Source organism: Micropterus salmoides, unplaced genomic scaffold, assembly GCF_014851395.1.
Source record: "Micropterus salmoides isolate LMB-PRFRI ecotype aquatic unplaced genomic scaffold, ASM1485139v1 Ms_hic_scaffold_16, whole genome shotgun sequence".
NCBI lineage: Eukaryota > Metazoa > Chordata > Actinopteri > Centrarchiformes > Centrarchidae > Micropterus > Micropterus salmoides.
In genome coordinates, this window is record NW_024040707.1 from 13,194,747 (window position 1) to 13,216,047 (window position 21,301).

The 21,301-nt window shown below is 39.9% G+C and overlaps 1 protein-coding gene across 3 annotated transcripts in view; it reads right to left on the minus strand.

Annotated features, from left to right (window-relative positions):
- LOC119905314 (IQ motif and SEC7 domain-containing protein 1-like) overlaps nt 1–18,823 on the minus strand; it is a 95,008-nt gene extending 76,185 nt beyond the window's left edge. For 2 of the 3 annotated variants that reach the window (XM_038722187.1, XM_038722195.1), the window contains exons 1-2: nt 18,175–18,434; nt 2,213–2,242 (exon numbers count right to left, since the gene is read on the minus strand). In XM_038722187.1, coding sequence (XP_038578115.1) covers nt 2,213–2,242; nt 18,175–18,434 — 290 coding nt within the window. Of the gene's footprint in view, nt 1–2,212; nt 2,243–18,174 lie in introns of all 3 variants that reach the window. The other variant, XM_038722188.1, reaches the window with a different exon arrangement.
- Nucleotides 18,824–21,301: the final 2,478 nt, after the last annotated feature.

Consider the following 21,301-nt stretch of genomic DNA (forward strand, 5'->3'; position numbering starts at 1 on the left):
AAGTCACGTTGATCCAAAATGTGCTGGTAGAGATGTGCACATGATGATAAGAACTTCAGTAGCACATTAACAGTCTTGGCACCCAAGCTTCACATTAATGAGGGAAAGATTCTGGGAATTGTGGCCAAATTCACAACCAAGAACGGCATGCAGAAGCGCTGCTGCAATTTGGGAAGTTTCCAACCACATCAAAGCATCAATTTGGTTAGATGGGATTGTTTGTCTCTGCAGCCTTGGGCTCCATTTCTGCTGATATGCTTTTAGATTCCACCATCAGCAGCAGCACTAGCTAGCGAGACATATGGAAAAAAAAAAATTTCCTGATAACCAGTGGACCTTCTTCTGATATCAGAATCAGAAATACTTCACCTGGAGGGAAATGGTCATGTTGTAGTTGCTTCCATTCTAGAAGTATAAAGCAATTATAAGAAAATAGAAAATAACAAGTGTGTAAAAATAAAAAATATGTGCATTATACTACAATATATAACAGTATAATTAATAATAATGCTGAGACATGGGATCTATAAATGTGTAAAAATGCAAGAATTGTATAAATATCTAAAAAAAAATATTAGTTGAAATGTTTACAATATAAATATACCAGAGTATTGCACAGTTGAATGACGGTGCTGTTAAGTCAGTATTGAAAATGTAAATTCTAAATAAATGATGGGGTTATTGCTGCCAAAATAAGTCCAAGGGCCAGTCTTTTGGCTCTGAAAATCTGACACACTGAGGGAGGAGTTGAAATGTTTGATGGCCACAGAATGAGTAGTAGAATGAGTCTTGCACTGAACGCATTCCCGTGCTTGACCAGCACATCATGGAGTGGGCGGGAAACACTGTCCAAGATGACACATAACTCCAGCTCCACCCCCAACAACATCACTGGCCTAGCGGATCAGTTTGTTTAATTTGTTGGCGTCCACTACCTTCAACCTGCTACCCCAGCACACAACAGCAAACAGGATGGCAATAGCCACCACAGCATCAATATATATGACATGATTGAACAGACTTGTTAATTATTTCAGAAAGTCACTCTTTTGTCCACAAAGCAATTTCACCTGGGTTTTAGTTTGCAAATAAAAAAATACTCTCCAACTTCAAAATTTTCAAATAGCATTCATCACAGCATAGAGATGTTTTGAGTGAGATTAACATTTGACAACCAACCTAAAACACTAAAGCAAAAAAAAATACATTGATGAGGTTTTATTCAACTGATTTTATACAGTACAATTTTGATATAACCTATTTATCTAGCAGGGTTTTTTCCTTCCTTTTGTTCACTATTATTGGTGGGGATGCTAGCACACAAACTTCACATAGACATCTCTCACTCTGGAAGGGGCACACACAGAAATACACACATTTACTGTGATGGTACAAAGACTGGCACATATCTCCAGGCTGTGGCCCTCTGGATTCACTTCAAATTTGTGAAAGGACATTTAGAGCAGAAAAAAGTAGCCTGGGGAGCGCAGACATTCGAGCACCTAAGGAAAGAACAGATATGGCCTGGAAAATGTTTACTAAAACACGGGACAGGCTCCGCTACACTCTGTTCAACTTGTCTAGACACTGTCGGGTCCTTAATACACAGTGCTACAGAGGCAGAGGAAGAGGCTGTTTGGATCCCACAGAGAGGCATCCCTAAAGAGAAAAGCTGCAGATAAGGAGTGTGTTTACCAGTGAGAGAAGCCCATCTACTCTCGACATGCAACCAATAGCTCTTAGCTGTGTTCACAGCAATGATGGATTCGCAATACAGTTTTAGATCAGCCCACATCTTAACTCTGTCAGCAGAGACACTCCAACAAATCTCAAGCCACTAAAGTTCACACAGCGAACAAGCTAACAACAGTAGAATGTGACCTTGGATTGCACTTAACATAAACTCTCATCATTTCCTCCAAACTGTAAAAGTCACAAACACCAATAACAGGCATCAAATCAGGCCTGCATCAATCCTTCAGACAGAGGAAACCCACTCCCTCTGGCTAGCACCATGATGCATCGATGTTCAGCTTTACACACTCAAATTAAAATACTTACATAACACCACAACTTCACCAAAGCCCTTTTCCTAAGCAAGATTATTTTCCCAAAAGAGAGAATATTCACAAAATCCAGGCACATATACAATGCAGGTGTACAGTGTTGAGCAGATGAAGATAGAGTGCATGACTAGAGCAGTTAGACATACCTGACCATTCTGGAAGAGTCCAATTCAGACCTGGAAGAGAGGAAAACACTGGTTCATTGGTTTTGTTGAACAGGTAGAAACAAGAGTGCTGCAGTATGTCAGTAATGCAGCTAAAGACATGTACAGTAACAAAACACCTCACTGACCACCATCAATTGATTCAGCAACTACATTACAGCAGCCTGGCGTGAGGGGTGCAACACTTATGAACAGATCAATCTGGCATCCAACAAAATGGCCAAAATTTTAATTCCAGCTACAACTTCACACAATTATGTATTGATATTCCACAGAGTTTGTGAAAATGTAGCCTCTGCCAATGCAGTGCTTATTATAATACAGCATTTTTCCTTTTGGGTTGACAAACCGTAGAAAACCTCACGGTCTCAAATATTTCTATTGAACAGGCACAGGTTTAAATAATAAAATGAATAATGACTGAATTCCATTTAGCGGCTTCAGTTTTAGGGATCCGGAGTTGCAAGGTGGGAGGAGCTAATGTGGGCAGCACTTGTACTAGAAGAAAAACGCCCATTTATTTTTCACTTTTAGGTGACTTATTGTTGGAGCACTTCCATGCCTTGAAACTCTCCCAGTTGAACCGTTGGTACAAAAGATAACTGTGTTGGAAAATACATGGATCTTGATGAAAAGTCAAAAGGTACAAGTATGTGTACATACAAACATCACTCCCAAGCAATATCCAATCAGCGAGCTCAAAATTCTGTTACGGGCGCTGCTTACAGTGGGTGGAAACTACAGATGACACTGGTGAGAAAACTGACAACTCAAATCAATTCACTTGTAAATTCTCTGTGAATTTTGGATGAACAATAATTCTGCCTTTTTCTCCACAGCAATAAGCAAATGGTCATGGGTATTGTAGTATTTAGACTCACTCATCATTTCAAACTGTCAGAGCAAACAGTTTCTCAGAAAAGTTAAGGAGGTGAACGGTGTTGGGCAAGTTACTCAGAAATTGTAAAATATTACTAGTTACTTATAACTCCTTAAAAAAGTGAGATTATTACTTTACTTATTACTGGTGATACAAGTAAGTAGTAAGGTTACTCGCTACTTTACTATATTATTTTCCAGTGTTTCCCACAGAATGAGGGGGGGGGGGGATTTCTAACTTTGGACAGGTTTTGCAGTGGTGTTCACCAGAGAGAGAAAGAGGGAGCCAGCGAGGAGGTGCTGCACTAATACATGCTCCTCAATCAAATATGATTTTAAACACGCCTAGTAAAAAACTGGAAAATCAATACGTGGCGGTGTTGATAATTATCGAAATTATAGGCTAATTATGGGAAACACTGCTTTCACTACCACCCCCTTTCACCCCCAAACAAAGCTGTCTCTCCCGACTTTTTAGCCAATATTATATTCATAACAGCAGCAAGGAGTATGGTTTTTACAAAGCATATAGCCTAGGCCTAACGTTTCTTAACACAAGCAGCTGAAATACAAAAATAAAGCAAGTAAATCCCGACTTTTAAACAGCTGTTTTTCTGCACATGTAGCCTGTTTATAAGAGCAGTATTCAGTAGTTACAAAACGCTACGTCAAAGCCAGTCTCTCCCGACAAGTCCAAACATCAGTGACAGCTCTGCCGGAGTTTCTTTCTGTAAGTTTCACGTTGCTGTGCAGCTTCAGCAGATGCTTTAATAAATCAGATGTAGAAATGTTCACGGTTGAAAGCTTTTTGCTGGTTTACACTAGACGACAATGTTCTTTGCATCCGACTGTGACATAATAATGGCAGTAGCTACTTACAGCTGTGGACAGAACGCCTTTCTCCCTCGTTCTACTTTCTTCCTTTAGTGTTTGTCTATCAGCGGACATGAACAACAAAGTCAGGTGCTGCTGAGCTGCCGCACAGTTGCGGATTCACGTCAAGGATGGTGCGTTCAGTAACGCAGCGTTACTTGCATTAGTAACTAGTAATAATATTACTGTTTTAAAAAAGTAATTAGTTACACTGTAGTTACTTGCATTAGTAATATTATTGCCCAACACTGGAGGTGAAATATTTAAAAGTGGTCATATCTGGGAGAGGATATCATTAAAACATTTTGAAATGGGAATTCAAAGTGAGGAAGCTCTACTTTGCAACACTGTTGTGCGTGGTGGCTCACTATTATGGCTTACATCATTAATGTTATTAGCTGTGGTTTTCCCTCTATGACAAGTCAAAATGTCTACTGTGAAAAAGGCCTAGGCCTATATAAAAAAGTGTTGATTTAATAGTGCTTGGACTGAAACCTGGGTAGATAACAGTCTAAGTACCAAGCAAAAACACATGACTTTTAACACCAAACCATCAGTCTGATGCATCTTTTGCCGAATGTCTGTTATTATGTATTTGCTGTCATACACTCTATTGCTCTCCATTTCTGTCATGGAATTTCATAGGCACTCGAAATAGACTGCAGGAAATAGCATTCCAACAGCAAGGAAAGAATTCCCTGCACCACAGAAATAAAATGCAGCCTGTTCTGTGAACCGTAGCACTAAGAGGCAATAAAGCGACTGCATGGCTGCATCGGTGCAAATTTATGATCCCCCTTGTCGGCTCTTTTCACATGAAGAAAACAATGAGGTATTCATGGTGAAAAGACAGTACAGTGACTAACTATACCATTAGGTACTGTATCTGCAAAGGTTCATCTTAGAAGGGGTGTACTGTTCAGCTATTTGTTGGGTTAGCTTGAAGAAATAATGGTCCTCTCATGAATGATGTTGAATGATGATGTGGCCAATTGTCTGATTTCTCCTCTTTCTCATGACTCTTAGTTACTTTACTACTTGATTTTTTATTCTGTAAGATTTGCACCTTTCTCTTCACTCCAGAATCTCCTGTATTACTCATACATCTGCTTCTGATTGTCTGGTATATCAGCAAAGACTGCTTTTTAATTATTCTGTAAAGCACAGAACAAATTTGATACCACAGGTGTTTTTATTAGAGCAAAGCCTATGACAACTGTGGAATTAGGTTGAGGTGAAAACTGGGTCAATACAGTGCAGAGGTAGGATGAGATTCATTGACACAAGTGCTGCAGACCAGACCCAATGGCAATTACTGAAGCTATTGATTGGTGTGTATACAATGCATCACGGAAAAAAATGATTACACCAAAACCGTATTTCACATATGTTTTGCTGATACGTCAATCTGTTAAGCTGCCTGCACACAGTCATGCAGACTTGACTTCCTCAGAGCAAACCAGCGCAAGGAAGAAGTGGTCAGAACCCTGGACAGCTCCTCTGTCCTGCAGAAAGGCCACTACAAATACCATTACAACTAATCTACAAAACTCCTGACCTGGGACATGCCTAGAATATTTTTTGTACATTCTGCAAGACTGTCACAATTGTACAGAGGACAATTGGACAGTCTGCTACGTCTTACACAGTGTGAGGTGTCATCAGTCATTCATGCAGAACCTCTGAGCCACTGGCTTGGTGTGTTGAGGCTGCAGGTGACAATAGAGGACAACATTCCTTTTATTTATGTTCTCATTTTCATTGAATTTGTAATACCTGCAGTACTACAATTTGCATGAACTGCCTCTTTGAGTGAAACAGAATCTATAGCGCTCAATCTGAGTCACTAGGCGTTGTACAGATTGGATTTGAATAAAACTGCTACACCTTTTGGTATAACTTCAGAACATAGTAGGTTAAGACAAAGTGAAACAGTTCTTTCAGAATGTTGCATGGTTATATGAGACTAGCACATTGATGGAGTATTAATTTCGCTTGCAGTATAGACAAAGCTCATTTCTCTATATGAAACACAGCATATAATCATCCTTATGGTGATGGACAAGTGAATGGGAGTTACAATGCAAGTTAAACGGTTTTTCTTCTGCACGGTGCAGAACTGCAACTGCTGACGTTCATTCAGGTGTATTCCCAAATCCTTTTAAATAATGCATCAAATGCCAAATCCCATCGGAGGTAACATTCCATAGAAAGGCCTCCGTAAGCTGTGAGATTGGTTTCTCCCACAGAAGCCAAATCTCCAGTGGCAGAATCAAAAACCCAGCCGTCTTCTTGAACCAAATATTACACTGCTGTCTTTACTGTCTTGTCATTGTCTTCAACCTGCCCTTTGCCTCAGTGCAACGGTGTGTGTGTGTGTGTGTGGCTTGCATGCGTGTGTGGATGGTATACATGTGTGCCCTTTATTTTTCCTGGCACAAAGTCTGAGTCAATGAGGACAGCCTGTTTCCTGTTGTGAGGGAGGAAATGGACAGAGGGCACACCCAGCGCAAAAAAAATGCTAACTCAGAGTTTATCAATCTGCCTTTCCACAAGAGTAAGTGCAACTGGACACGGCTGCAGAAATGCACTAGTCTGCTCATTTAATCATAGCTCCCTGCCTGGCTTCAAAGGAACTGGAACATCATATACTGCATAGGCCACACAGCTGCAAATGATGCAAACATCTACATGTCACTGTCACATGCATTCCTGTTAGTCCCTGAATGGTTTGTAGCCTATTTTTGGTATTATCATTTCTGTACTTTCATATACAGCACAATATATCATAAAGGCTTGGACACTTTCCCCTAAAGCTGTTTCACTTTCCTTGCCTCTTTCAGGAAAGACCTGCTTCAATGCAATTATAAACCCATTATTTGTTTTTCCGCTGTAAAATATTAAGTAGGGTTAAGCCTTGAAGAAATGGCTTCTAGCATGTCATCACATTACCACCCTTTTTATGGCAATAAGGGGAAAAAAGCACAGTGCTAAGGCAATAAAGGAAATGGCTATTTCCTATCCTGAATTCAGAAGAAAATCAGAGGTAATTAAAGTTTGTCCAAGGTGTGTGATTGATGACACATTTTCCAAGTTAGAAGGTTTTGATGCTGGAGATTATATCGCATGCAAAACATTGCTGTATCACTTGTCTCTCTTAATATTTCACCTTCCTTTCTCCTTCTATTATTTTCCCCATCCTTCAACTTTGAAGATGCTAACTTCATCTTTGACTATACTTGAAGAAGCTAACAGGAGGAATTCAATTATAACCTTTACAGAGTCCTTAACTGAACTGCTTAGAGAAGAGTTATTCCCAAAAGTTACCCAACAGTTACTGGGTTTACTGAATATACTATGTAATTTGGCCACAACCGTGACAGCCATGAAACGCTTTAAGCTTGAGCAAACAAACCCCTCTGAGCTGTGATGAAAAAGAATAAATCACATCTGAAGTAACACTGAATTTACAAAACTTTCCACCAAAAACAGAACGGCGCTTCTTGCAATTTTGTGGCTCTGGCCTCCATTCACAACAATGTCACCAAATGATCAATGGCTTGAACCTGTGGTCGGCTAGAACAGCTCATTCACACTGACAGGTTTCTCAGAGGCACACGGTGAAGCTTGACGCTGTTGTTCAGCTTTTGTCAGTATTTTATAAGATCCATTTTTCTCAAAAAGAACACTGCAGTCGGGATAAAGCAGGCGTTTCAACATTTGATGTAGATTTTGCTCTTGCTTGTCTGATGAGGTGCATGCTTTGTGTGCTTTTATGTCTGCTTCCCTTAGTGTAGGGCTTTTTCTCAGTCCAGTGTATAAATGAAGGGCATTCATCATCATGTGTTAGGTTGCCCAGTGTGCTACATATTTGTGGCCTTCACATTACTAAGACCTAAATTATCTGTATTAATCAGCAAATAATTACAGGCAGATATGTGTCTGGCTAAGCAGATCTAATGAGTCAGTCCAGTCCTCTGTCAATTTATGTATCTCTAAGGGGTTACTGGTGTGTCAACCACCCCACTGGCTGTCTTTCCCTGCATAAAGGGAAGGTTGCAGTCTTTGACACACACACACACACACACACACACACACACACACGCTTGTACACATTGCTGAAAAGTGCTCAAAACCTGCTTCCTTCACCCACTTTCATTTCTCATCATCTACTCATCTGACATTCCCTAATGGGTCAATATATTATTTAGAAAAATGCCGAGGAGCATAACATGCACCGGCAGAGGAACTGGACCTTTAAGGATTGATATACTGACTCTGTCACTCATCAGTATGGTTGTCAAGCCGGGAGTGGTGTCTTTATTGATAAGCCTCTGGAAGGCATTCCATCTGTCTTGGGTGCATTTGGGTTAAGCATGCTGAGGTGGAATCTAAAGATGTCATTTGGGCTGAAACATCTAAACATTATTCTGTTATTTCTGGCCAAAAATACAAGAATACCTTATTAATAAATCTATGTGGTCTCAGCATTTCAAATGTAAATCAGAAATGCTAAAGGTCTGAATTCAATAGGATCTGACTTAAATATCTCAGATCCTTGATTAAACTTGTTCATGCTGAAAAGGTAGACTGCCCCTTCCTCCAACCTTGACTCTATTAGGCACCTAACCTAACACAGAAAGCTGGGTACAAGGAAATCTCACTTTCACTCTGGCTGCATACCTGAACATATTGCTTGGATTTAGATCAGCACTTAGAATCTCCTGTAGAGTCCTGGGTTACACAGAACACAAACAACAGAGCACACAAGCAGCCAGAGCTGAAACACATAGACTTATAGCCCAACACCTGTGAGTGGAAGCAATGGAAACTGTTGATACTGCAATCACTCTCTCGCCTACTGAAGGTAGACATGTCAGCTGTTGGAAACCAGACAAACGAGACACAAGAAGCTGATGTTGTGAGCCACAAATGCGTATTGTTTATACGACTCCAAACTACTTCCCACAGAATTTTCAGACAAAAAACTGGTTGTCAGGAAGGCCGTGTTTGACATCTACCCGTGATAACTAAGAAGATGTGTGAGCAGTAGCTCCTCATCCGTGTTTAGCTGTTGACTCAGCCTCCACCTCAGCGATGCACACACACACACACACACACACACACACACACACACAGTACTCCCACTTGGCAGAAAACTAGTGGCAGCCTTTCAAACAACTCTCCACAGGTACTATGCTACAAATTGCCTTCGATTCAGCTGCTGCATCAGCTGGTTTTGACAGCTGCGAGGCGGATAATTGGTTCAACTGTGAAGAAATAAAGAATGAACAGGCGACCATGCTTTGGCCTCGTGGCACCTCCAAGTGTTCTTCGGTGTTGATCACAGTTTGTAAAGATAAAAGGGGGTGGAGAGAGATTTGAAGACTTAGCAAGCTTGAAATGAAAAGTAAAAGTAGAATGTGCGCTTAATTTACAGAATACATTAAAGAGTTACACTCCATTGGATTTTTCTGACAAACTGACAAAGAAAGGAAAAGGTGTGAATGTTTTAGGTAGAACAAACCCAACTATGTAGTAAACAAACTTTTCGAAAGTAAATAAAACCTTTCATTGTAATGTGTTGCTTGTATTTCTGTATCCTGAGGAAATTCTATCATTTGATAGCATAAAAGCAATATAAGAAAGAACACAGCTTTCTATTATGGTCTATACTATTCTTGATAGGGCTGACCCCAAATGGTCGAAGATTCGATGGGCAGAGCCTGATTCGACTGTCGATCTCACAGTCGAAGCTTCGTAGCAAAACAAGGATCATGCCATTTTGGCGATATTGGGGTGTTCAACATCTGATTTTACATAGAACTACCAGTTTTCTCCCAATAAGTTAATATACTGCCTATTATAATATACATTTCAACGTTTAATGCTGTAAATGAACATGTAAAAAGAATAAAACTTTTAACAAATGTTTTTAAAGTGCGTAAATGAATCTAATCCTAACCCTGGGCCATCAGTACACATGTGTAGACGTAGTGTGTATGTGTACAGTGACAGCAGAGGAGCATGCTGAGGAGACTGAGCTCCAGCTTCACTGGTGTTGTGCCGAGCTGAAAAGCCCTGCAGGTTCTCAAGGTTAAAGTGGAGTTACCCTGTGTAACCCCTCTATAGACAGGACTTGACAATTCTGTTTCGACTATGTAAATCCTTAGTCGGGGACAGCCCTATTTCTTGACAATTACTACTTAACATTTTATATTAAATGTAAAGATACTGTCAGCAACTGGCTAGCTTAACTTAACATAAAGACCCGGAGACTGGGGGAAACAGTTGGATAACTTTATCCAAAGGTTAAAAAAATACCTACCAGGACCTAGGTCCATCAAATGACACAAACCACCTTAACTTTGTCTTAATAGGCCTGATTGAAAGAGCCAGAGGTCAGCAGTGCTTGGATTTCTTCCAGCTAAGCTGCAGGCCACACTGAGATGCAAGGAAGGACAGTCCATTACAGATGAAGGCAGCTTGCAGTTGATTTTGAGTGCAAGTTGCAAATTGTCTTTGGCCACTGCTTGAAATTTATAGGTGGGACTGAATGCAAATCATTCCTGCATAGACATTAATCTAGCAGGGGTATTTCATTAGAGGGGGCTTTGCTCGAGAGATATAGTTCATGTGCTCGTAAATTTGGTTTGGCACACTGATTGTTCAGCAGATCGCGGGTAAATGAGTGGACCCCGTCAGCCACAAGAAACAGCTTTCTCCATCATGCTATTATTTGTCTGCAGAGGGGTCCCAAAACACATGCTAAAGCTGTTATGCTGCCTTGGGGTAAAGTATTTATGACCTTGCCAATCTCCAGTCTACAGGCTCCATCCAGGGGACTTAGTAAGGGCAGCTGAGGTTTTCTTAGGCAGCAAATTAGATTAAAGAAGCCAAGCCACAATAACTAAAACAGAAGGCGATATAAAACCACCAGTGACTATAGAGAGATAATTCAGTAAAAGCCAAAATCGACAACCTAAAAGATGACTCTGATTTCATTCCAAACTCAGAGATGTACAGACAAAATCAATTAAATGAATGAAATATCGCAAAATACCAGATTACAGAAAAATTTAAATCAATGACATATTGCAAAATACGGTGTAACATTAAATTTGCAATTTTATCTTTCATAAAATGATCTACATAGTTAATGCAACAATTCAAAATAATACATTGTTGTTGGTTTTATAGCTTGCTTGTGTTTAGGCTGAATGATTTTGAAAAAATATTATTTTTTATAATATATATTAATATTAATATATTAATATTGCAATTGCAATATGGTTAGCTATATTTGGGGAAATGATCATTTTTACATGATTATTCTCATTTTCATTGAAAAACATATGTAAATGACTATAGTGTGCTTTTTTTCAAGGATCTGTACAAAAACAAAGATGTTTTGTCTGTAGAATACAATAAGTAGGCCAGGACATCTCTGCAGCATGATTATTTGATGTACATTAATATTTTGACACACATTTTCAACCAGTCAGTTTGAATAGCTTGATTATTAGCCTGATGACATAGTGTTTGATGTCGATTAATCGAAATTTTAAAATAGCTGACTAATTTTCTGTTGATTGACTAATCAATTAACAGACCAGTCATTTCAGCTCTACTGTTAAGCAAAGTTTAAACAATGAAATCCAACATTTATTCATAATACATTAACCCCACATCAGACTTTGTAATGAAACTTCAGCAAAACACAGTTAATTAGATTTCTCTGTTGTTATGTTTTGAAATTGAAAACAAAGCTCCAAGCAGTGACACAGGCACAATTAACACTAAAACAGATCATCAGGTAACATTTTAGAATAAAGTAAAATGTTTTTCTAACATTTATCTTCCATCTAAAACTCTTGCATAATCCTGCAGCTGCTTTAACACATTCAACTGTAGGTCTTCAGTATGAAAGCAATTACAGTTTAGTAGCAGCTGAACATGAGCAATGAATGTAAACCACTCTGCAAAATATTAATATACTGTATCCATCCTGGCTGAGATATGGAACAAAATCAACAACTCCAGAGCTTTGTTGCTCATTCATCCGCATTGAAACATTCATATTAGCTCCATTACAGCATTAACAGGGAGAGAGTTGGAGTTAGCAACAATTTGTCGCGTTATTCATCAATATTTGATCACTCAAGATTACTTATGCTTCTTTACTGACTGGGATTCAGACTGAATTTAAATGACTACCTGGAAAAAAAAAATCTGCCTCCACATACACTGCTACTGCAGCCATCATACTCAAATCTAACACCAGTGCTTATATGAGAATGAATACTCCTCTTAATATAATTGTCCATGGTAATGCTAGGTTGTTTCAACAAACAGTGAATACCCAACTGTCTTATATGGTGTAATAGGCAGCAAAAAAGTCTGAATGCTGAATGTGGGCTGACAGATGCATCCACCAGCACAGAGATAAGAAATGAAAGCACTTGCAGACACTATTCAACTCCAAACCCCGGAGGACAAGTTCAGATCACAGGGGATCCACTCTGATTAAAGCACCAGCCTCTCCTGCATCACGCAAGAAAACATTTATCATGACCGCTCTTCAAATTCTAGTTTTAAACAAACAAGAAATATGTGTTAATTATATTATATTCACTGACCAGACGGACCAGATCTGTGTGTTTGAAAGGTTTAAGTCAATCAGACTTAACTGCTCATGAAAAGTCATTCATCACTAATGTGTGGTGCAAAAACTTGCAACCCAATCTTGTATTACTTGTCATTTAATTCTTATGTGAGCACAAGGGATACAAGTAACTTTAGAGCGCTGATAAAAGCAAACACAATTAGGAGAGAAAACTGCATGGGTTCAGCATAAATACTGTTGGAATAAAGGGCTGACAGGGCAGGCATCTCAGGAGCCATGAAAAGAAAAAACCTGATACGTGAGTGATTGCTAATTCTTCCCTGATTACTACACCAACCATCTGTTTACACAGACTTAACTTGAACTCGTGAAACTGTGAACAAACTGTGAAACAGGAGCCTTAGCTTTGGATTTACCGAAACCGATCCACTGAGAGTGACTCCTCCTCTGCTTCTGCTCAACCATTTCCTGGGGGTTACAATCATCTAGGTGGATGGATTTATGGATCTTCATGAGGGTCAGTGCACACTGAGATGATTTACAATACCTGTGCAGCTGTCCCACATCCTGAGAACCTAACCAACAACCAAAGCCCGTTCTGCAGAATTCACAGAGGAATCTGTTTACTTGGCACCGCAGGTTCCACTATGAGTGGTGAATCACATTTCCTGCTCTCTGCATTTTGTTTCTAAAAGAGGGTACAGGGATAAAACATACAAACAACATACAGTGGAATGCCTTCCATTTACAGCCAACCCAAGATAGCAGCAAACAATCTTATGTATCATTCAGTAGCAGCAAATTCTTTAGATATTACTTGTTTTTGGAACAGAACGTGGCTGTTACATGGTGGACATTTACTTTTTTCCTTCCTTTCTTTTCATTATAAATTCACATAATGATGACATCTTAAAGCAACGCTAGATAGTAATTTTATCTTAAAATAAATGTTTAAATATGTAGTAGGGAGAATGGCGTCGCTGTCATTGCCACTCCAGGCCCACAGTGTTTGCTATGACACTATGTAACTATGTAGGCAGGAAATCTATTGCAAGAAATGCGTAATGCTTTACGGCACCATGTCACACAACAACACAGCTCTTCAAGCAAGCTATAAGAAAAAGCACAAACTATCGAACGCAGAATGTAAGTTCTTTGGATGAAGCTAGCCCAGTATTCTCAGTATGGATACTGGCATGAGCTAAAAGAGCTGAAAGGATGCAAGACAGATGCTCATAAGTAACGTAATAACAAATGCACATGTACAGCTGTCCTTATTTATGACAGTGGTGAATTATGTTCAGAAACAGTGGGGCCATCAAAAACAAATATTACATATTGTTGCTTTAAGCCAACAGAGAACTGATGGCATAGCTCCCAACTATTTGCATACAGGATGAAAAATACCCACTGTATGTAAGATGACCATAATGCAAATAAATCATGACAAACAGGAACTGAAAAGAAAAGGGGAAGCAAAAAGGGAAAAGTTACAAACTGACACAGACTGACACAGTCTGGATTGTATTAAGATCAAATCTATCATGTCTAAATTCACTACATGACAAACTAGAGTGAACTAGAGTATACATGTAATGGATTTAAACGAACTTGGCATAGATGTAAAGCAGGATCACCTGAGGTTATGAATACTATTCTTAGAAAGAATATACATAATTTGAAAAAACAACCAACACAAGCTTAGCAGTTAGCTCTTGCCACAGCAAAATGATCCAGGGTTCAAACCTGATTGGGTCTTTCCAATGTGGAGCTTACATACTGTCAAATCCTTCCACAAGGTTCAGTAAAGGCTGCTCCTTTAATCAGTATAGGGATATGGAAAAGTGTCACATGTCAGTTCAGTTCTGTGTGGATTTCTGACGTGGTGATCACAAAAAGGGCGATAAGAGGATCTGTTCCAACTACCAAGGAATTGTAAGCTTTGCCCTCCTGGGAAAGCCATTGTAGTAAACAGGACACTCATGCCATTGATAAGAATCATTTGAAATTTTGGGAAATACAATTATTCACTTTCTAGCTGAGAGTTAGATGAGAAGATCAATAAACACTGTCTCTACAGGAAATATGAATCTAGAGCCAGGTGACAGTAAGGTTAGCTTAGCATAAAGAGTGTTTTTTTTTGTTTTTGTTTTTTTACACACAAACAAGAAATAATGTGTTAATTAGTAAGCTTCGGGGGTGCTGGTAGGCAGATTTTTTCTACTTTGGACAAGGCCAGGCAAGCTGTTTCCTCCTGTTTCCAGTCTTTATGCTAGGCTATGCTGTCTACTGGCTATAGCTTCATATTTAATGGTGTCCATCTTCTCATCTAACTTTAGGCAGGAAAGGGAATAAGGATCAGACGTCCACATTTTCCGGGGACAGTCCCCGGTTTTGGTGGCCTGTCTCCGCCGTCTGGAGTTGTCCCCGGAAATGTCCCCGTTTTTTATTGTGTTAATCTGACTGTATAAGGTGTTAATATACCTGTATTCAGATTTTAAGTGGCCAGAAAGACTTGAAAGCAGAGCAACTGTTTATCTACTTATTGATTGAAAGGTTATTTCTGCCCTGAAATGACTTGATTATATTCATCAGGGTTACATTTGACAGATTATATCTTTAAATGGCCAAAACAACACATAAAATGCAGTATTCTACTTGCCAGAAAGTGATTGCAGCCTCTACTTATTGACTAAAATGTAGTTGCTGCTTCAAAATGACTTGATTTCATTCAGAAGAGTTATATTTTACACATTATAAAACCTAATTTGTCCCCTTTTTTATTTCATATACAATAACATTATATTTTATAAAGACATACTGACCACTAAACCAAAAATGTCCCCAGATTTAATTTCAGAAATCTGGTTACCTTAGAATAAACTAGCATATTTCTCAAAATGTCAATTCAAATTATTACAGAAGTTACCCTTTCACAGATATCTGAGGGCTGCAGGGACTTTGCTTAACCATGCTAAATTTATGTTTTGTGGATAGAAGATGGTAGGAGAATATCTCAATTCATGGTCTTTCAAGAGCCAGAATGGGCAACAATTGGTTTTCCATTCTATTAGCTAGCTAATGGCAGTTATTTTAGGTAACTGTTTTCACCTACTTCCTTACAGGTACAAGTCAGTTCTTGATTACATAGTTGAATGACAACCGCCATGGTACAAGAGGAAGGAACAGGCCTGACAGGACAAAGAGCACTGTGTACATTCTTGGCATAATGTCAAAAAGACTGTCATGTCACTGGAAGCCGGATGTCCCTCCGTCTTCGCCAATGTGAATGATATTCTTAAGGAGGGTATCAAGGCAAAGCCAAGGTCTGAAGTGTGTCTGTTTAAACAACATTAGCATCTGCTGTTTACAGATGATGGTGATACTCAGGCACATGATCTCTGATTTGCACTGGAGTGTTTTTCAGCAGTTGTGTTTTTCTGCTTCTCTGTATTTAAGAGTGAGGTCAGTTGACTGACACAACTAAAACTGTGCGTTACAAATTTTTTGATTAAGTTTGGTTTCTCAAAACATCAACAGTCTACCACACAACTCTGTGAGGCCAAATGCTAATGTCAGCATGATGACATGTTTAAAATGGCAGTTAACGTTAGCACTGACATTTTTGCTGCTGTTTAGCAGGTAATGTTTACCATGTTCACCATGTTAGATTAGCATTTTAGCATGCTAACATTTGCTAATTATCAATAAACAGAGTACAGGTGAGGCTGATAGGAATGTCATTAGTTTTGCAAGTATTTAGTCATAAATCTGAGTATTGGACACATTAAAATATTTGTTTAGATCTTTAAGTCTGAAACAAAGTGGTGAATCGACAGAACCAACCAACCAACCAGCAGACACCCATTGCCATCCCTACAGCCTGCCACTAGCATAGCTAAAAATAAGAAATGTCTACCACGGGTTACCTGAGCTCAGGATAATGTCTACAAATGGCTTTTCGCCTTCCAGCAGCTGCTCAGACCTCCCTTTGGAAGTATATGTCAAAGGCAGATTAGGAGAAAATCCCGAGCGTGGGAAAACCAGGTGTAAAGCTAAGAAGACGACATCCAAGCGGATCTGGTTGGCAAAAAATGGATGTCTATACAGTTTAATTTCCATGTCTATTTATATCCCATTTTCTCTATTCTAAATTAGACCACTGCATTGTTTAAATTGCTCACTGCGCTTAAATTACATTTTTAATCCTGTATCCTCCATAACCCATACTTTACGTTATTAACAGCTGTCATATTTCATTAGGTTCACTGGGGTAATCACAGGCTCCCCACTAACCTATGTGCCAGTCTGCCAGAGCCAGACTGAAACAGTGTTCAGACACTGTGACCGTACAGAATAAGAGAAGGTGACAGACTGATTTTCCAGGAAAATCCGACAGACTCCACAGTGCCCAAGAGAGATATATAAAGGGAGCGGGCTAAAGGTTAGTGTTACACTATGTCCTAATCTCATGAGTCTGGTTTTATCACCCAGCAACGACATACAGTCCATGAGTCATCACTATTGATTTGCTGCCACTGATCTTTATGACACTAACATGGCCTTGGACACATAAGGTCAAGCGTGATCACATGGCCCTGCAGGCTGTCAAAAGCTGAGTTAAATGCCTGCATGCCTAGGCATTTTGAAGATACAGCCAACAAAGTGCGAACTTCAACACAGAACTGGTGCAGGGAGGGTAATCTTGACAGTGTGTCTGACTATTATACCAGTACTCCTGATATAATCCTCCGCTACATCTGCCCTACCTGCTCTGCTCTGCTTAACCTGCTGTTTTCAGATAGGGCCATTGCATAATGGATCTATTCCAAGTAGTGCGCCTTTTCCCAGGGGTTGTAGCTATTGCTGTCCATAGATCATGGATTAATGTGCCTGTCCATGCACATGAAATCCCCTTTTAAGACCACTGAGCACTATGGCACAGGGATAGTTTAGACTGTTAAAGTCTGCTTAAATTACAGAGCCTGACAAATATCAAACCGATACAAAGATGACAAAGCAGAATAATCAGAGACCATTTTAAAGCCTACATTTTATAAACAAAAGGTTTAGTACTTGCATAAGTATAGAACCGTGGACATTATAATATCAGTGTGTAGTTTCCAAATCTCAATCTGAATTTGACCTACTAAATATTTAAATCATAGGCATTAATAGTTGTACTCTCACTGTCAAATGCATAATGACAATTAAACAACTGAGCTGGAAATTAATCTGTTGGGGGAACTACTGGTTTGTACCCCACAAATCATCATAATGATGCTGGGTGCTCAAATTCTCGCTTGCATATTTCCAGATACTGTCAGAAAAATGTTCCCTTAGTAATTCAGTTTCCATCAGCAAACATCAGTAAAAGGAAAGCATCTGATGCCAAAGTAGTCTGGCTGAAACTGCAGATCACTGTGTGGCAGTGTTGGTCTGATTTGTAAGAAATAGGCTAATCAAGTACGATTTTTAACTTTAAATACTTATGAGGTAAATATAGTCTAACAGAGATTATTTGATTTGGATTTTTTTTAAAACGCCAGATGGTGTTATATCTTACTTTTCCTGAGTGATGTGCTCCTCTATGGCTCCCAGTGTGACCAGGCTGTTGCTGCCCTGCAGCAGCCTGCAGGTTGCCAGGTGCCGCTGGTACTGCTCCTTCAGACAGAGGTTCTCCGTGCACAAGTCGGATACTTGCTGCTCCAGCTCCTCTATCCTTCCCCTCTGCCTCTCCAGCAACTCCTGCTGGGTCTCGATGATCTTGTTAAGCTCCTTCAAATATTCCACAGCCCTAGTAGGGTTCTCGATCGGGCTTTCCATGTCGCTCCGAGTGCCTTTTCTTTGCGCTGTGGTTCCCTGTTGTATCGCAGAAGCCGGGGAAATGGTTCCGTGTAATCCTGGCTGGGTTTAAGTGCAACAATTCACTGGGTTTCGCCTTTTACGCCTCGCCATTGTTTTAAGTCGAAGTGGGTGATAATTCGGAATCAGATGTCGGTACGCACGTTTAGAAGTCCCACTGCACAAAAATACTTGAAGCTCCTAATCATTTATCAAGCTGCAAATGTCAAACAAGCGAATGTGACAGACTATATTTTGACGACCATAGTTGGCTGATTGAAGTCTGGTTGTTCCCCCTGTTGGCAGCACGGTATGACATTTTCTGTTAGGTACCTTTCGCTCCATGCTGTCCCCGTGACTTTTCGTAAACAGACGCCGGCTGTCAAGTAGGCGGGGTTTTCAAGTTTTATGAATCTGCAGATTGCACTGAGCGCAATAATGTCTTTGCAGCTACTGGAGTAAGGGATGTGGATTTTGAGCGGATTTTTCCATCCTCTCTCAAGCCAATTTCAGAAAATCTTGATTCACCTTCAGTCAGCAGTGTTCTGCAGGTGTGCACATAAGCATGCGTCTCTCTCTCTCTCTCTCTCTCAATTCAATTCAGTTCAAATTAGCTTTATTGGCATGCATGTATAACAAAAATTCTCTCTCACACGCACACACACACACAACATTACACATTTTGATAACAACTTTGTTTCATTGTAGTCGTCTGCTTGTAATGCTATAGCACAGCTAGACAGTAGCCTAGTAGTGCTGCGGCTTGGTCTGCAGAGTTGTTTACTATGCTGTCTGTGTATTGCCATTTCACCAGCAGGATGTACACCCCTATTGCAATGACTATGATATATAGGGGCAGCGCGTGTTAGTGTTTAAATCAAAAATGACTTCACTGTGGCACATCTGTATGTGTGGCAGGATGCTGCAGATTTGCACAGGCAGTGTCCCATGAGTACATGAGAGCAAACTGCAGCATTGGTTTGTGAGGCTGCTGCTTCGGGGTGATTTCATCCCCATCTGGGCTCTCACCAAGATTGAGGCTTTAGGATGTTGAGATAAAACTGAATTCAGTTTGACAACCGATCAAGATGATGGTAGGACAGCACATTTTAAAAGTGGAACTACAAAAAAATAGTTTTAAAGCAGTCACAGCCTTTTTAGGAGAAATAATCTGCTCCCTGTGTCTCCCTGTGATCGCTTCCCCATTGCTGACTTTCTTATCAAAGCAACATACACGCTCAAACATTTTCACATCCATTTCTTTCATAAGACTCCTTTTACCTTTTGATATATTTTTTTCAAAGCTCAGTTGAGATTTTATATTCCTGGATGCCCATGATATTTGAGGGCTTTACCTTGACTGCACTCGGACAAGCTGGGATAACTTTGTTTTAATGTGGAGGCAGAGCTGCAGCAAAGCAGTGACAGTGGGAAGCAGTTTAAGGACATGGAGTATAGACGGAGTGCATTGGGTTTTTCTCTGTGGCTCCCTTATTCACATGGCAGGAAGCCAAGGAGGACTGCAAGACCCTTGATATGCCACCCACAAGGATATACAGTATACAGCCAGTAGTCGCAGGGTGGTGTTGCATGTCAGCACTCCCAAATGCCACTCTTAATTCCTCAGTTCTGATGCATTTGTTTTCCAGTGGTCTATGCCCTCTAGAAACAGTGCATACCATCATCAGGTAAATGTGTCTGTTGTGGGCCCTTCACACAACAAAACTGCTACTTTCTACAAGCAGTGTTAGAGGAAAAGGAGACCATCCTTCAGCTAAAGCCACGTAGGGGAGACCGGGTATGGTTGTAACATGGGGAGAGCTGTAACAACACCAATTCCACCAAATAGAGATGAGATAGGAGTAAGGTGATCATTTCAGTATCTACCTACTTCCTCCCCGATCAGGCATGGTGGTTATCAAGTCTGGAAAGAGGTGCATTCAGAATATATAGAGAAAAAAAATGATTTTGAGGTAAGAAAGTAAAGTTTTTGACCAAGACTATTTTTTGTTTAGTATCTATACTATTGCAGATAGAATTGTTTGAATTATTTTAGATTGAAGTATAGTTTCTCAGGCAACATGTGATGCATTTTTTCCTGCAGTCTGGGTCCACCAAACCTGCACTCCAGGGTTACCAGCATTCATTTGTCAGCACTGTGACCAGTACTCCCCATTCACATGTTGTACACACGTTGGCGTATGTATCGTCACTCGACCTTTTACATACATACACACACACACACCTCTTTTTAGTTAGACCTAAGGGTGTACAGAGATGTTCTTTAATTAATTACATTTTAGTAGTATTAAGTAAACTGTTGATTAAGTTTATTCTATAGATAAATTTACATACACATACTGAACATGCGCGTGAGTCATCAGACCAAGTCTGTTACGGCAAGAGAAAAACTTTTCTCTCTTTTATATAACTACCTGTTTTTGAAGCATCATATAGTGTGGCACCTATTTTTGCTTCTTTTGTCTTGTTACCACTTACCCCAGCATGTGTTACAACCTACCCCGTTGTACAGGTTGTAACAAGGGAACACATTGCATTTGACATCAACTCACGAGGTCTGTGATATTCTTGTAGAGGACTGAATTGGTGCTATTTGTAGTGAACAAATGTGGGTACTTTGTATACAAATTTGAGAACTCTAGCTAAAAAAATCAGTTATAGTTACTGAAGCAAAAAGTCTTACAACCATACCCGGTCTCCCCTATTGCAGCACACATTAGACTGGTTAAAATGTCCTTCTGTGAGACATTGAATGCCTTCCAGTTCTGGTGCTGCCGTTCCTCAACTGACCCAGTGTTGGAAAAGGGGGGTTAAAAAAAACACCACCA